General features: G+C 44.9%; 1 protein-coding gene across 1 annotated transcript; it reads left to right on the top strand.

The window, feature by feature from the left end:
* Positions 1–421: 421 nt before the first annotated feature.
* LOC115574000 (hydroperoxide isomerase ALOXE3-like) lies at positions 422–5704 on the top strand. Its single transcript, XM_030405183.1, has 15 exons — positions 422–498; positions 613–775; positions 1349–1553; positions 1650–1731; positions 1846–1968; positions 2082–2185; positions 2547–2719; positions 2839–2982; positions 3089–3292; positions 3932–4018; positions 4137–4303; positions 4394–4515; positions 4623–4723; positions 5120–5290; positions 5389–5704. Exons 2-15 carry the CDS (start codon positions 629–631, stop codon positions 5566–5568), a joined length of 2010 nt encoding a protein of 669 aa, XP_030261043.1. The 5' UTR covers positions 422–498; positions 613–628; the 3' UTR covers positions 5569–5704.
* The last annotated feature ends 12368 nt before the right edge of the window (positions 5705–18072 follow it).

Genomic DNA, 18072 nt, shown 5'->3' with positions numbered 1-18072 from the left:
CGCGGGGGAGGGGTCCCAGCATCACTAGGCCTGTCATTAAAATGAGCACTAGACGTCTCTGCACTCTAAGCAGACATATGCCCTAGTATATAATTGTACTTCAAACATTTATTTTGAGGCTCAAATTTCAAATATTACACGAGACACATATGCAAAGTGGTAAAGAAAAACAAGAGATAAGAAATAACAATGAGCTGACGAGTGTCATACTGGCAAAGCAGCGACTGAATCCTCATAAAGAAACAAAAATCACCATGATGTTTTGTTCAGAATTGATGTTGGGTTTCTGTCCTGGGGTTAAAAAATGAATGGTTTCGTACACTTGTGGCTCCTGCCCCCATCCCCTCCAGCTATAATAACAGAAAACCCAAAACAGTACATTGTTCTACTCCAACTGGTTTAAGCATGTGCAGTGGAGATGGTCATCCCAGAAAGATTATAGGCAGAGAACAGACGACCATAGACCCCAGCAAAGGAAGACGTGGATAAGTAAAGAAGGTAGCAAAGTGACATTAATACCGCACATTATTGATAAAAGGTCATTGTTGTTTTAATTTGGAATGTTCACTTGCAATTTTCAGATTTTGTTGCTACTATTATTGTTATTTGTAGTTTCCATCGAACGACCATGGCTGCATACGAGGTTGAAGTGGCAACAGGTGACATGAAAGAAGCAGGAACGTGGGACAACGTGTACGTCACCTTGTTCGGAGCTGCAGGGCAGAGCGAGCGAACTGAGCTGGACAACTATGGTCCCAACTTCAATAGAGGGACAGTAAGTGGAACCCAGTTTTGTGCTTGTGCATTTATGTTGAGTCTAGTCAATGAGTCTCACTCGGTAAGCAAGTAGGCCACTTGGCACAGTTGTCATTATTGTCTACCACAGTGTGTACATTAAGGCATTTTTGGGTTTCTACAATTCTTTTTATAGCCTTTTAAAATACAGTAACAATCTCAGAGGACTCTCCAGTCTTTGCAAATCAATACTCTTTCGATGCTTGCCTGTTATATGTTCTACCTCATATGTTGGGAAAACTGTGTAGCCTATATAGAATAAAACTGAAATGTCCCTGTGGCAGTTTACTTTACAGGCAGTAGTCAAACACAAGTACATACATCTTGTGCAAATAAGGCAGACAATCCATGTCACCTAAACTGTTCATATGGATAATGCAGGCTATAGTTTAAAAAAGCAAATACTCTTGTACCATGTACTACTCTGTAACATACTGTACATGTTGAATAGCGCTACTTTTTATTCTTAATTTGCAATTGTTTGTGCCTGAAACAACCTTTATAACACGTGTCGCACTTGCTCCCTTATATTTATATCAACCCTTATTCCAAGACAGGGACCTATACCATTAAAACCAGTTCGACACTGGGGAAACTTCTGCTGGTCAAGGTGGAGAAGGATCCCTTCCTGGTTCGAAAAGACGACGAGTGGTACTGCTCCAAAATAGTGGTGACGACTCCGGAGGGAGAAGTCCTTCTTTTCCCCTGTTACAGGTGGATCTCCAGGGAAGAGCTGGTGGAGCTGAGGGGAGGGAGAGGTCTGCTTCAAAGCACCCACATAATGATTATCGAGCATAAATATATTTGGATATTACTTATTTTCACACATTTTTATTTTGTTTTCCCCGCTTCAGCCATGAAGGTTTTTGAGGATGACCATCCCCTGTTGGTTGACCACCGAAGAAATGAGATGATGCAGAGAAAGAGCTTCTACCAGTACGTTTTCATCTGGGCAGTCCAGCGTCCAGAGTATAGTCTCAAAGGCTTTTCTGGAGAAATGTCTATGTGCCTTTTCGTAACATTGTTTACTCGTTTGTTTGTTTTTATTAGGTGGAAGATTCTGGCAGAAGGACTACCCCACATCAACCATTTTAACAATGTGTCTGAGCTGCCAGCTGAAGTCCGTATCTCGAAGAAAAGAGAGTCTGAATTGCTTAACACACGAAGGATGACGTGGGTCTACATGGATATATATACGAAAGTGCATTTGAAGCATTAATGGCAGTATGTTGTTTAATCCTGTATCTTGTTTTCCCTTTATTGTCTTTCACCTCGTCTCCAATTAGCGGCCTTGAACTCAAGATCAAGGGGCTGCTTGGATCTGCAGAGAAATGGAAGAACATCGATGACATGAAAAAAATCTTCTGGTTCAGATCGACAACAATGTCAGGTAGATACTTTTTTCCATCTCCCGCTTGTGACTGACATTTGACATTACGTGATGATCTAAACCCATGAAAAAACATTCCTGATTATAGGGTATTTTCAAAAATAGGAGTGTGATTATGCATTAAAAGGTTTACAGACTTGAAGACTTAATGTTGTCCATTAAAAGGAGATCACAATGTTAATTACATACATTTTTAAGACCTCATCACTTTTTCTGCCTGTTCAATTAAAAAAGTCGCTCCTTTTGAGTACAATAATTAGTTTTTCTGCAAAGTAAAAACCTTTAAGGAACAAAAACTAGACCAAAAAACTAAAACATTTTAGACATTAGATTTTATTTGCGCCTATCCCTATTCTTCCAGAGTATGTTGCAGAACACTGGAAGGAGGACGACTTTTATGGATTCCAGTTTCTAAACGGAGTCAACCCCAGCGTGATCAAGCGCTGCTCAGAGCTTTCCCAAAACTTCCCAGTCACAGAGGAGATGGTGAAGCCGTTCCTGGAAGAGGGGACCTCTCTGCAGAATGAAATGAAGGTATGGAAGCAGTCACAGTTACTTTAAGAAATGATTTGTACATTTAAAGAAAGTCTTTGAATCCTATTGCCTTGTTTATCACATATCTGTGATACCTCCTGCCTTTCCTTCCCATACAGAAGGGCAATATCTTCATCTATGACCAGAAGAAGATGGACGGAATACCAGCCAGGCTTTATGATGGTGAAACTCTGCGTGTGACCGGTGGACTCTGTTTGTTCTACTTGAACCCAGAAAACAAACTGATGCCAATAGCGATACAGGTCACAGACCGAATTTATGCTGTATAAATTCAAGTAAAATCGCACTTCTAGTCATATAATCATGTAAGATATTATAGCACATTAACGTGTTTTTCTCTTATTCCAGCTGCATCAACAACCTTCTGAGGAGAACCCCATCTTTCTGCCCAGTGACCTGGAGACGGACTGGCTGCTCGCCAAGATGTTTATTGAAAATGCAGATTCCATGGATCATCAAGCAGTCCATCACCTCATGAACACTCACTTCCTGATAGAAGTCTATACTGTCGCCACTCTCCGCTGCCTTCCTGTGATTCATCCCATCTACAAGGTATAACTAGACAGCAGCGCTCATGGTGCCTGTGCACTTTTTTTTTGTTTTATTTCTTTTATCAGGTAATTTTTGAAGCATTTCAAAAATGGAGGAAATGCTGAGGAAGGCATGGTATAAAAGCCCCTGGTGGAACTTGAAAAAGGGATGTTAGGGTTGTAAGGTCATCGCCTTAAACCTCTAGGACACCCTATAACTATATTCTATGTTGTTCTCAGCATTATATGGGATAAAGACTTCCAACTAATATAGACTAATAATATTACATTAAATCATACAAATATTTAGATAAATTCATAGATAGATCTATGGTTTATTTTCCTCCAATCTCGAGGAATAATTTATGGTTTTGATCAATGTCACTCTGTGCATTTCATTACTTAGAAGAGAGTTCTGGAATAAGATTAATAGTTGAGTCTCACACCAGGTCATCAGATACCAATGTTTTGCATAGGAACTTTTGTCGCAGAATTCTAACCCAAAGCATCTGTAATCAGGAACTTTGTATTCGTCCTGGTTTACTCTGCCCTAGATGAAAACCTGTTTTCAGTTTGTGTGGTTATGGCATCTGCGTGTGATTAAGACATTGCTTATATGAGCATCTTATTTAACCTGTAATATTCTTTTCTCTTTCTACAGCTGCTCTTTCCACACTTCCGGTATACTCTCAGCGTCAACACTAGCGGCCGTGACTCTCTTTTCGGACCTGAGGGAGCTTTGAGTATAGTATGGCCCCTTTATCATACATATTTCTGAGAATTCAAGCAACATCAATTGCAACTGCAAAGTTTTAGCCATTGATTTTCTGTCAAACGGTGAATATCTATGCATCACTGATCAATAGAGTTCTCTTGGACACGCTGGGTTAATGGAGCTCATGAGAAGGTCTCACTCTGAAGTGACCTACAGCTCCCTCTGTCTGCCAGAGAACATCGCTGCACGAGGACTGGAGTCGATCCCCAACTTCTACTACAGAGACGATGGCCTGAAGCTGTGGGACATCATCAGCAGGTTTGCATTAGATACATATTGCAACTGTCTTTTTTCAAATGTCTTGTGATTATCAAAAATGTTATATTAAAAATGTTTTGTGTTCACCAGCTTTGTGGGGGCAGTAGTGGAGAACTATTACCCCTCAGACAGTGATGTCCATAAAGACACTGAGCTGCAGGACTGGATCAGTGAGATATTCACACATGGCTTCTTAGGAAACAAAGCCTCAGGTATTCACCCCATGTTCTGAATACATAGTAGCCCAAAGTTTACTTGACATTTTCAAAGTTGGCAGCGAGTGCCAAAGATTAACTGATAAAAATTGTGCTGCAAACAGGGTTCCCATCATCCTTTCACACTGTCAAGGACGTGACCAAGTTCATCACCTTGGTGATCTTCACATCGACGGCTCAACATGCTGCAGTCAATAATGGACAGGTAAGGCAATGGATCATTAAGAAAATAAAACAAACTTGATAACTGATCAAACACAGCAGATCTGGAATATTTTCTATTCAGCGTTATTGGATGGAGAGGTGAGGCAATAGATATTTATGTTTGATCAAGTAGTCTAACATATTGTAAATCTGGCTGATGTGACATTTATGGGAGCCAAGAATGGCTGTGCCTGCAATCATTATTGCATCATTATTGTTATTTCTTGAATAGAATATGACTAGGTACATTATGTTATGCACTAAGGCTGCATTTCATATGTAGGTTTACATTCCTTATTAAATTAGTTGGGTCGATATCACTATAATACATTATATGAATGTCAACACAAATGTGAGTGATAAATTGCTTCATATTCATATTTTTTTCATAATTTAGTTTGACTACTACTCTTGGCCGCCCAATGTCTCGATCCTGCTGCACAAGCGTCCTCCAACCACTAAGGGGCAGTCAAGCATGACGACAATCTTGGAGACCCTTCCAAATGTTGGAGAGACAGCCGGTTTAATAGCAATGGCCAGGCTGCTTTCAGAAAAGTATGATGATGTGGTAAGTTTGGGATTTATACATATGCACATTAGATGAGCTGACTTTAATCCTAATGTTTAAATTGCCCAACAAACAAAACACTTTTGTCATTTTGGCAGGTCCCCTTTGGTACATACCCTGAAGAGCGATTCGACGAGCCTGCACTTAAGCAGATGATTAAGGAATTTCAAGCCGAGTTGTCCTTCCTGACTGAAGAGATTGCAGCAAGAAACTCACAGCTTGAAATACCATACACGTATCTGATCCCTAACCAGATGGAGAACAGTATAACTATTTAAGTCTAAGTGCCATATCATAGGCAACTGGATGTGTCTCATCCACGAGGCTTCTTCAGTTCTAACTAGGGCTTTGACTCTGAACTTCGTTATTTGAATTTAATTCAAATATTTACAAAAATAAAGATATTCGAACGAATATTAGGCAGCCCTTAATATTCTAACCTGTTATGGGCATTATTTTTTGTAAATGTGTTTGCTTGTAAACGTTGTTTTCAATTTAGATTGCAAGGCTTTTTCACGCCTGGTGAAGTTGTGAATCGCGACCTCATTAGCAAGGCTACTATTGGTCATCTGGGCTCCTGTAGGTGACGTTAGCGTCCTGGTTAGCACCTATTTTGTATACCAGAACAATGGCCGTGCCAAAGCCTACAACAACTGTGCCTGATGAGTTCGAAATCTACACTCCAGACCATCTGTTACGACCAGGGCCTAGGGGAAACCCTGGCGTAACAAGAAAATGAGACTCCCCTCTTCCTGTTCCCCAAACACCACCAGCAGCGAACGTTTTTAACAAAGTTTTTATTCAAACATAGTTGTTCCACAATCACACAAATGCTGGTAGTCTGGAACAGCAGAGGAGAGCCCACAGGAACTGGAGAGGAGCCGGCCTTTAAACCCATGGCTCCAGGAAAGCAGCCAATCAGCTCCATGGGGCAACCTACAACCAGACACACCTGCAACCAATCTCTCACACACACACACACACACACACACACTCACAGGTAAAAGAGGGATATTAAAAACAGACAAATAGACACATGACCTCTAGGGTCGTAACACCTCCCCCCTTAAAACTGAACATTTCTCCCATAAAGAAATGTTCCTTCAAGTTATTGCAATCGGGTGTTGAGCAATCACAAGTCTGTTCCCTCTTAAAACCAATCTACATAAAAACAGGACCCAAAACCTTATTGGTGGGTGCCACTCCCACAAACAAAATGGCCACCACCATGAGGAGAGAACACAAAAAGCAAATGCACCAACTGTGGTAACAGACACACCAAAAACCGCAACAGGTGCCCAACACAGTGGAGTGCAACAGCCACCACACAAAAGTCATCACTGTATAGTCAACACTACACACAAATGTTGCCAGCTTACACCTAAGCTGCAACCACAAGTGACCCAACAAAAGTGAACTGCCACTACCACACCCAAAATGGACACCTTGTGATCTCAAACCACACGTTACTATATCATGGAGTGTAACAAAGAGACAAAAGTGACCAGACAAACTGGGAAGCCACATCCACCACTCAAGATCCACTGATCTGGGGAGTGACACCATGCCAATCATACCAATTAATACACTAAATCAGTAACACCTGTTTCACCACACCAAAAGTGGACTGCAACAACCACACACAAAAGGCATCACTCTGTAGTCACCACTACACAAAATGTTGCCAGCTTACACTTAAGCTGCAACCACAAGTGACCCAACAAAAGTGGAGTCCAGTTCCACAGCCAAAAGGTCACAAAAAGTTACTGCACACAAGTATTAATTAGGGCCACACATCACAACGTGACCAACACAAAAGCAGCCATCTCACACAAAACTACGTTGCTGTGCAAAGTATAAGAAGGGAAACAAACTGCAGAGACACCCCAACTTTACCTGCCTATAAAAGGTGGCTAACTCACCTAGCTAGTCTTCAGTGGCTTGCCGAGCTCGAGGCGTCTTTAAACGCTGAACTTAGTGAATCACCGAAGACCAGGAATCTAGTCAACTGCGAATCACTGAAGCGTACCCCCACTCAGGATTACCACCAAAAATAAGAAAGGCAAAATAACAAACATGGCAAATCCTTGAAAATGCCTGGCAGCTTTCTGGTTAGGGTGCTCAGTCAGAAACACAACATGCAGCAACAACTTAACAAAAAAGATGACCACTACACTTAACTAACGGCCACTTACACAAACAAACTAAACCAAATCTACCTCACCTCATGGACATTCAGATCCCGGACGAGCCCCCAATTGTTACGACCAGGGCCTAGGGGAAACCCTGGCGTAACAAGAAAATGAGACTCCCCTCTTCCTGTTCCCCAAACACCACCAGCAGCGAACGTTTTTAACAAAGTTTTTATTCAAACATAGTTGTTCCACAATCACACAAATGCTGGTAGTCTGGAACAGCAGAGGAGAGCCCACAGGAACTGGAGAGGAGCCGGCCTTTAAACCCATGGCTCCAGGAAAGCAGCCAATCAGCTCCATGGGGCAACCTACAACCAGACACACCTGCAACCAATCTCACACACACACACACACACACACACACACACTCATACTCACAGGTAAAAGAGGGATATTAAAAACAGACAAATAGACACATGACCTCTAGGGTCGTAACACCATCTGAAAAGCAACATGTGGCGCTACTTTGGGTTCCCAAAGGAACAAGGAAAAATCACGACTAAGGAGTGATATGTAAAATATGTAGGACCAAACTCACATACCACGCAACGACCAGCAACTTGAGAGCCCACCTTTAAACACTACATCCCGGCAAGCTGGAAGAGGAGGAGGGGTCTTACTTTTAATAAAAATAAAAGTTTACAGTTGTGTGTTTTTCTTCTGAAAACATCATTGCCTGCCTATTGACATTGACTGATACACTGCCCTCTGGTGGACAGAACATATACAACTTAAGTTTGATACCATTGTAATAAACCTTGTTTCTGTTGAGATGTAGAGAGCCCGAACGCAGAATATTTCTACTGCGCACACAATTAAGAAGGAAAGACGGTACAGAAAGTAATAATCTTTATTGACACCAATTCATAAATACAGTGCATAGCCACACACACAGGGACGGGACACAGCATGAGTCCAACAGCCTACTCTCCTCGGTACCTCTCATTGGCCAAAAACAGGTGTAAGGGCACTGCCAACATTAAACACACCACACCAGGATTACACCCCTTTAGGGCACTGCAAACACTGCACAGCAAAACGCTCTAGACACCCCGCAGGGCACAGCACACAGGATTACACTGCAACCAAACTCATGCTCTACTCACACGTGATAAGGGCACACACGCTGGGCACTATGGAAACTGTCTATCACCCCCCGCTGCCCCTCCCACCCCGGTACTGTGACTACACTGCTCTCTTAAGAGCTACAACAATTCATTACACAGCTCACAGAAACAAGACGACTCAAAACGAATAAATCTTAAAACCACTTAACTCTCCCGGGGTCCGAGACCCTCCCCCAGGGTCTGAGCTTTGGCGCCGGCCGGCTTCAGTCAGAGTTGCTGTGGGGCGACCGCCAGTCCAGCGCCGTGAGGCGCCTCCACGAACAGCAGGAGAGCCTCGCCACCAAGCTGGGGAGCGGGCAGAAGCACACTACGTTTCCCCGCTCACACTGTCTCAGCCCTACCTAGCGCCGGAACCTCTCCCTAAACCCGCTGCCTATCTTCGCCGCCGGCAGCCCTAGACGGCATGCGAACGGCCACCGCCCCCCGATCCCGAGTGCAAAAACAACTGCTCGGCTGGGCTTTCACCCCGTAACACTCACCGAGCTCTGCTCCCCAGAGACGCCAGCAGCCGCCAACTCTCTTCCTTTCAATACCCGTTCCTCTAAAACACTCCCCTCACAGGTGTAGTCACTCACCTCAATTATCTCCACACAATCACTCACTCAATCTTCCCGACCCACTGGGTCATTCACTACACTCCCCCCTTCTTTAAATGTGATTCGTCCCCGAGTCAAAACATCTCATAGTCCCTAGACCACACAGGTGGCCTCCGTTGCCGTCCCTGGCTCGTCTCCTGCAATATCTGTCGTCCACTCCGTCTCCCTCCTTCCCGGGCACCCTGGATAGGCGCCGATGCGTTCTCCTGCAATGTTGATCCTGGACTCTGTCTCTCTCCTTCCCAGGCACCCTGGCTAGAAGTCTCTCCGCTCTGCACCCCTGGACCTGCTGATGGCTGGATTCTCCCTGGTGGTTCTCCTGTCTGCCTCTCTCCTTCCGTCACCGCCTGGCTATTTGCTGATGCGCACCCTGGCCCCGGATGTGCTGGTCGATGGGTCTCTCGCTCTCCAGACCTCCCCGTCTCACCTGAGGCTCGCCAACGAACCCAGCCAGCACTGCTACTCCCTCCTGGACGTGGAGGCACGGCCCGCTGCCTCCGGGTACCCTCCTGATTGCTTGTCTCTGGTAAAGGGGAGAGAAAAGGTTTGAGCCTATTGTAATGCAAAATCACCTCAGTCCCTCCCTCAACTAACAGTAAACGATATAAGACATCTGTAATTCTCTCAATGACCCTATAAGGGCCCCTATATCTCCTTTGCAACTTAGGACAGACACCCCTTTTCCTAGCCTTTGAGCGGACCCATACCAACTCCCCCTCTGAGTAGTACTGCCACTTGACCCTAACATCAAATGCTTCCTTCTGCCTCCCAGAGGCCCTAGCCTGGTGGCCCCTTACGGCACCCACCACTGTGGACAATGTGTCACCCAACCTGGACACGTACTCTGTTGCTGCAGAGAACCTCTCCCGCCCATCAAGATTCAACATAACATCCACTGGGAGCACTATCTCCTGCCCGAACACCACCTTATAGGGCGTAAACCCTGTGCTTGAATGCACACTACTTCTATATGCCAACATCACATAGGGCAACAGTGCATCCCAATTAGCCTGGTTCTCTTCCACAAACAAGGACAACATTGACAGCAATGTCCTGTTAAACCTTTCCACCATCCCATCCGACTGGGGGTGGTAAGGCGACGTGCGGGTCTTATGGATGTTTAACATCTGGCACACTTCTTTAAACAGGTTAGACTCAAAATTACGTCCTTGATCAGTGTGGATGGTGCGAGGGGCCCCAAGTCGGCAGACCCATTGCTCTACCAGAACTTTGGCAACTGTCTGAGCTTCCTGGTTAGGGAGGGGAAAAGCCTCTGTCCACTTGGAAAAGTAATCACCAATAACCAAGATATACTTATTTCGATCAGGGGTTTCAGGCAGCGGCCCCAAGATGTCTAATGCCACTCGCTCATACGGCCTTGAAGTGACTGTAGGCTGCACAGGGGCACACAACTTCTGTCCAGTTGTCTTCCGGGAGCCGCATTCTACACACTCCTGACACCAACGCTTGACATCACCAAACCACCCTGGCCAGTAGAATCGGTCCTTCACCTTGGCCTGCAATTTCTGTACCCCCAAATGGCCTGCAGTAACTGAATTGTGCAACTGTTTTAACACGTTCGGCACCAGGGCTTTGGGGAGAACAACCTGCACCTGTTTAGCTGCATCAGAATTTACAGGTGGTAGCCTCACCAACCTAGCACCCTGTACCTGTAACTGAGCCCAGACTGGTGCGAACCTCTGTAATTCATTAGGAGGGCCTAGACACTCCTTCTCGCCCCCCTTGAGAGCAATGACTTGCTGCAACTCAGCATCCTCCTTTTGAGCCGCCGCCAACTCGTCTTCCACCTCTTGGCCTGGGGGCACCGCAGCACCAATACGCTGTACAGCACATATAGCCTGAACCACTGGGCCTTCTGCTGTCTCGCCTTCTGTCAAGGTGGGCAAGGAAGCTGGCAGGAATGCCGGCAACCTGGAGAGGGCATCTGCATTAGCATGAACCCGCCCCGGACGATGCACAATCTTGTACTGAAAACTAGCTAACTGCTCCAACCACCTGGCTAGCTGTCCCTCTAGCCCCTGGAAATTATGCAACCACCTCAAAGAGTTATGGTCTGTCCTCAGCACAAACTCTTTGCCCAACAAGTAGTGCTTGAAATGTTTGGTAAAAGTGACCATACTCAGCAACTCCTTCTTGGTGGTTGCATATTTCCTTTCCTGTTTAGTCAGAGCCCTACTGGCATAGGCTATAACATGCTCCTGCCCTCCCTCTTCCTGTGACAGTACCGCCCCAATGCCTGTGTCACTCGCATCAGTGTCTAGAATGAATGTTTTGTGAGGGTCAGGATATGCAAGAATGGGGGCCGACATCAAACTCAGCTTAAGCTGTTCAAAAGCTGCCTGACAGTCTTCTGTCCATTTAAACCGTCTACCCTTTTCTGTAAGTTGATGAAGGGGGCGTGCGATCTCTGCAAAGCCTTTCACAAACCTCCTATAATAAGAGGCCAGCCCAACAAAACTCTTCACTTCTGTCTGGTTCTTTGGCACCGGCCACTGTCTTACTGCTTCTACCTTCGCAGGGTCAGCTTCCACACCCCTCGATGAGATTATGTGGCCTAAGTACTTCACCTCAGAAGAAAATAAATTGCATTTAGATGGTTTTACTTTGAGATTAGCCTGACGCAATTTGATTAACACCTCATCCAAACGTGACAAATGCACGGGGACCGTCACAGCTTGTGGCTTCTCCAAATCCGCAGGCACTATAAGGGGGAATCGTTTACCCATTACTCTACACTCCTTCCTCCCGAAGTCCACCACAGCCCCATACTTGCAGAGAAAGTCAAATCCTAGTAAAATCTCTTGAGATGGTACATCTGCCACCAGAAACTCTGCAACTAATGCCAAAGAACCAAACTGACAAACAGTGTGCCACTTTCCTAGGATCCCCATCCCCCCACCATTTGCAGCAGAAACATCCCCCTGGTGCCCAACCAGCTCTGACCCCCCCTTGGTGATGGCTAACCAGACCCCCTTTGGAATGACAGACAATGTTGCCCCACTGTCTACTAACAGGATGGAATCTAACCCACCGACTTTTGCCGCGATATACCCCGAACCCCCATGGTTACTTGCAGAGGCCACAGTTGTAACAGTGCGTTCGGGGGCAGGCAGTTGGCCTACTGTACCTGCCCCCGCTAGTTTCCCTGCAAGTAAGGACAATCGCGTCGGAGGTGCCTGCTACACCCACATTCCCAACAGCCCCCTCCTGCTCCTCTAAACTCACGGTTGATTGCCCGGCTAGGTGCCACACTACCCCTGCGGCCCCCTTCTGGATTTTCACTAGGCCCAGGGAGAGTTTGTCCTTTTGGAGCTGATTGCATGGCTTTAACTGTGGATTGAAGAGACCGCACCTCCTGTCTCAACTCCTCAACCATCCCCACCAACAACCCTATCTGCTCATCACTGCTAGACTTCGCCACTGACACACCCATCACTTTGGCCTCTGGAATCATCTGAGTCTGCTCCAGGTTTCTAAGCAACTCCATTTCAGAGGAAATCTCAATGGCCTCCTCAAGTGTTTTGGGTTTAGCACCCCGCAAGCTGACCCGAAAATCCCCTGTTGCAAAGTGTAGGATAAACTGGTCCCTCGCCAACATATCACGGGTGCACTCATCAGCTGTGGGGTAAGCTCTAGCGGCCAACCTCCGCAAAGCATTGCCAAACTCCCTAGCAGTCTCATTAGGCCGCCGGCGACGGGCAGTAAAGCTAGCCCTGCTCCAGTCATTGCTATCAGACGGCTCGAAACATCGTGTCATGGCTGATTTCAATAAGGCATAATGGTTCTTGGCTTCCCTAGGTAACCCACTGTACATGTCCCTAGCCCGACCTGATAACAAAAGAGACATGAATTTAAGCTTAAGAGCCTCATCCCAGTTATTAACCTCAGCTGCCAAATCAAACTGTTCCGACCAATCTGACCACTCACGACCCACTCCCGTGAATGTGTCAGGCATGAAGACTGGACGGGGCGTCGGACCAGCAACTGAATACATACGGTGTGTCACATGGTTCCCACTACTAGTAGATGGGCCTTCCTCAGCACTGTTCACATTACTCTGCACCTGCGGCAGCTGATTACTTTCTGTTTCCGACATCTTAAAGGGCAATGCTCTACCAAGTTTTTATTTTGGGAGATACAAGATCCCACCGCTGCCACCAGTGTAATAAACCTTGTTTCTGTTGAGATGTAGAGAGCCCGAACGCAGAATATTTCTACTGCGCACACAATTAAGAAGGAAAGACGGTACAGAAAGTAATAATCTTTATTGACACCAATTCATAAATACAGTGCATAGCCACACACACAGGGACGGGACACAGCATGAGTCCAACAGCCTACTCTCCTCGGTACCTCTCATTGGCCAAAAACAGGTGTAAGGGCACTGCCAACATTAAACACACCACACCAGGATTACACCCCTTTAGGGCACTGCAAACACTGCACAGCAAAACGCTCTAGACACCCCGCAGGGCACAGCACACAGGATTACACTGCAACCAAACTCATGCTCTACTCACACGTGATAAGGGCACACACGCTGGGCACTATGGAAACTGTCTATCACCCCCCGCTGCCCCTCCCACCCCGGTACTGTGACTACACTGCTCTCTTAAGAGCTACAACAATTCATTACACAGCTCACAGAAACAAGACGACTCAAAACGAATAAATCTTAAAACCACTTAACTCTCCCGGGGTCCGAGACCCTCCCCCAGGGTCTGAGCTTTGGCGCCGGCCGGCTTCAGTCAGAGTTGCTGTGGGGCGACCGCCAGTCCAGCGCCGTGAGGCGCCTCCACGAACAGCAGGAGAGCCTCGCCACCAAGCTGGGGAGCGGGCAGAAGCACACTACGTTTCCCCGCTCACACTGTCTCAGCCCTACCTAGCGCCGGAACCTCTCCCTAAACCCGCTGCCTATCTTCGCCGCCGGCAGCCCTAAACGGCATGCGAACGGCCACCGCCCCCCGATCCCGAGTGCAAAAACAACTGCTCGGCTGGGCTTTCACCCCGTAACACTCACCGAGCTCCGCTCCCCAGAGACGCCAGCAGCCGCCAACTCTCTTCCTTTCAATACCCCCGTTCCTCTAAAACACTCCCCTCACAGGTGTAGTCACTCACCTCAATTATCTCCACACAATCACTCACTCAATCTTCCCGACCCACTGGGTCATTCACCACACCATTATAGGTCTGACTGAAGGCATTTAATGGTCAAGATATTATTAATAAATATTCGAATATTAATAAACAAATGAACTTCGAATATGATTTTTGGCCAAAAGTCAAAGCCCTAGTTCTAACTGACTGGAGGGGGAGTGTGTCCTTACAGAATCGTTAAGGACACGTGAGCTCTGAGGAGTTTCAGAGTTCTGGGGCCGTATTTATCAAGCTTCTTAGAATTACTCCTAAGAACCCTGCTAAGAGCTGACTTATGAGTAAAAAAATTCTTCGCTGAAAGCTGCACTTAAAAGTTAGTTATCAAGCGTCTTACTCACACTTTCAGCGAAGTGTAGGACTGAATCTTAAGTGTCACTCTCAGAGCTGAATTACGACATTACTATGTGCCGTAAACGGAATTTTAGGTGACGTCACTTCTGTGTCCATAGAAATGACCAATCACGGAAGGGAATCCCTTGTCTAAGAATAAAGAAATATTTTAGAAATATTTAAGTGGACAATGGGAGTGTATATTTTGACAATAATCTACAAAATAATACAAAACATATTGGCAATTAATCAAAAATACATGTGTCCTTTTCTTTCGTTAATTAATTAGGCAACTAACTTGAAACTGGTGTGGGTGGCTCTATATATACTAGCCTACTGCAACCACATACAGAAATCAACATGGAATCAAAAAGAAAACGCAATTGGCGAGAGGAGGTGATACTGTTCTTAGTGGAGCTAGTTGAGGAAAGGAAGCTCATCATTAAAGGCAAGTTCAGCCCAACGCTTACCAGCCACGATAAAAAACAGGCATGGGAAGACATAGGGAATCAACTATACACTTCTCAAGCCTTCAGCCATCTGTCACCAGCTGACTGCGAGAAAAAGTGGTATAACGTTCTCTCGAAAAGCAGACCTGAAATCGCAGCTTTCAAGGCCTGCTCCATGCGCACTGGTATGTAGTGCTTCTTTTTCATTTGCTTGCATGCCACCCTATTCGCTCATATCTAATTAATTCATTTTTATATTCTTATGCAGGTGGAGGACCACCTGGCAAAGACTTGAGCGCAGTTGCAGAAGTTGTGCAGCGCATACTTGGAGAAGATAACCCCAGCATCTCCGTGTTGGACGGCGGCCAGGATCCAGCTGCGATGAAGCTCGAGTTGCTTTCAAAAGGGTGAGTTCACAAATTATTCCTGTTACAACTCTAGGGATATTGCGCTGCTCCTAGGTGTGTTTTGATGAGAGAGATACGTGCGTAATTGTTGTTCGATAATTGCCAGGCCACTGTTCAGTAAATGTCTAAAATGTGTGTTTGTTCAAGTTTTAACCATAACAACAATAGAAGCATTTCTGATATTTCAGCCATATTCTTTATGTTTCAGTTTGGATCGAGATGCATTAAGAGAGTCTCCTGTGTCCCCGGGCATCTCTGACGCGCACTCTCCCTGTGCTTTGACGCGGTGCAGCCAGGCGCAAGCACTTCGTGTGAGGCAACGGGCATCAATCTCGCCTCAGTGCCATCCCCTGCTGGCAACTCCTAACCACTTAGGACACCTCTGGAGGTCTCTTAAATATCTGGGAGAGTAGTAGTGATTCTTAGACTTAAGAAAGTTGATAAATAGCTTTTATTCTTAAGTTTGAGAGTAGGACTAAATTTCACAAATTCTCAGGACTTAAGTGTAAAATGGCACTCTAAGACGCTTGATAAATACGGCCCCAGATGTGACTATTTAAGACGGTCTGAGAGAGCCGGTCTGCATTCACATACCATTCATTCTGATTTCGGTCACATCAGTGCTCTAGCTCAGAACATAGTCCCTTTGTATGTTCTCTGTCAGCATTTAAAAATAGGTTTTGTTTTATGTACTTGTGTTTTATATTTAGACTAAACATTACATGTATGAGGACAGGCATTAATTAGATAAGTCTTTATGGTAAACATATTTAATCAGAGGGTTTTTATTTTATTCCGTATAATGGAGATGCATGATTATTAATATCAAAATAAAGGTGAACTGATGTAGCCCTTTAGTCTCCTGTGTCCTATTTCCATATAGTTTTAGTATATTATATGACTTCTTAACCTTAAGAACTGTGTCTGGACATGAAACACCCAGGGGTTAAATTTCTCAAAATTTAAGGTAAAGGTAGTTGAATTATAGGCACAATGCTACTTTTTAATTATGTAAGACACTTAGTGGTGGTGACATTTAAACCAATGCATCCCCAATGTAGTCTGTTTATAGCCTAACAATAGTTATAGTAATAGTAATCACTAAAGTGGTGTTATATCTGTGAAGAGTATCTTGTTTAACAAAATGTGTTGGTATCATAAACTTGTGTATGCCACAGATCTTATTTTCGGTGATCTTCCAAAATGCAATGGAAAAAATCCCATAAACTGATGGCGCCAGCCCATTAAGGGCTTAACTTCTGGGTTGGCTTGCAAAAGTACATCATTGCTAAACCACTCTATTTGGCATCAACATCATTCTTGTTTCCATAGCTGTTTGAATGCATTGTTTGAACCGCTTTCAGCATTTATACCAAATGTGTTAGAGCATATAACAAACTGATGGTAACCATGTCAAATTTTATAAACACAGTAAAGAGTATATATGTACGTGCAACGGAACAATGTCATTCTGGCATAGACGGCTCATCATAAATTAGGCTATACGTGGAGATATGCACCAGACTCCCTTAAAAAAGAGAGTTGGAGAGCTGTTGAAACTATAATTTTTGTGAAACACTGTCTACTATTACTAATTCTGCAAAATGTTATATATGAGGGTATTTCTTTCTTTGTGTAACAGATGTTGTACCCATTTGTTTTTTGTATATAGAGCGGGGAAGTCAGATCCGATCACAAGAGGGCACTCATGACTTATGTCAAGACGCATTTAATGCCAGGATAGGATTTACAGGCTTGGAGCTGTCCACTTGTGATCGGGTAACTAAAAAACCAAATTAGAGAGCCAGAGTCATGTTGCCAGATGAACACTTATTTTGGAACTTTGCATGGAAGTGAATGTTGAAGACAAATAATATATTGGATCCCGCTTGAGTTGTCCCATGAATTACACATGTTTGTAAATGCAAAATAAATAAAAGATAATTTTCCAACTTGAGAAAGTCATAGTTTGCTGTAAAACTAATTAAATATATGACTGTGAAAACACGTATATATAGAGGCAACACAGCTAGCAGTCGCATCACCAAAACCCGTAGCTTAAACATTGTAGAGCTGCTCCTGTATATTGGCGGCTCGCAAAACTGACCAGCTCTCCTTATACATAGCTGCAGTTGTCAGTGTGACCAGGTTTCTGTGTGTCACTCTTTCTGTGCTGAGTTGGCAGCCATGATTGCAGAACGATGAAAGCCACTGAGCGGTTTGGCACAAAATTACATTATTTACTTGGAAAATTTTCTTTTAAATTGAGAAAAAACATGAGTTGTTCATGGCACAATTCAAGATGAAAGTACTAAAGGAACTTGGGGCAGGATTAAGAAATAGGACTCAATAGTGACATGAAAGGCGTTGCGGCCGTTAGGGTGACTGCAGCCATCAGCTAAGCGGCGTGGGAACGCGCATTAACTCTTCACAGCAGTGCAACTGATGCTGACACTGTTCTTTTTTTACTCGCTGTTAATGTGACCGTTTACTGCAAGAC

This window comes from Sparus aurata, chromosome 22 (genome assembly GCF_900880675.1).
Source record: "Sparus aurata chromosome 22, fSpaAur1.1, whole genome shotgun sequence".
NCBI classification, from domain to species: Eukaryota; Metazoa; Chordata; class Actinopteri; order Spariformes; family Sparidae; genus Sparus; species Sparus aurata.
The sequence above is the reverse complement of the archived record's forward strand: the minus strand, read 5'-3'. Positions and strand labels throughout refer to the sequence as shown.

Excerpts from the sequence above, each read along its gene's own strand:
- LOC115574000 (XM_030405183.1), top strand. The coding sequence starts at position 629 with ATGGCTGCATACGAGGTTGAAGTGGCAACAGGTGACATGAAAGAAGCA. Across the intron at positions 776-1,348 it reads CCAACTTCAATAGAGGGACA|ACAGGGACCTATACCATTAA; the intron begins GTAAGTGGAACC and ends CCTTATTCCAAG. Across the intron at positions 2,186-2,546 it reads CAGATCGACAACAATGTCAG|AGTATGTTGCAGAACACTGG; the intron begins GTAGATACTTTT and ends CTATTCTTCCAG.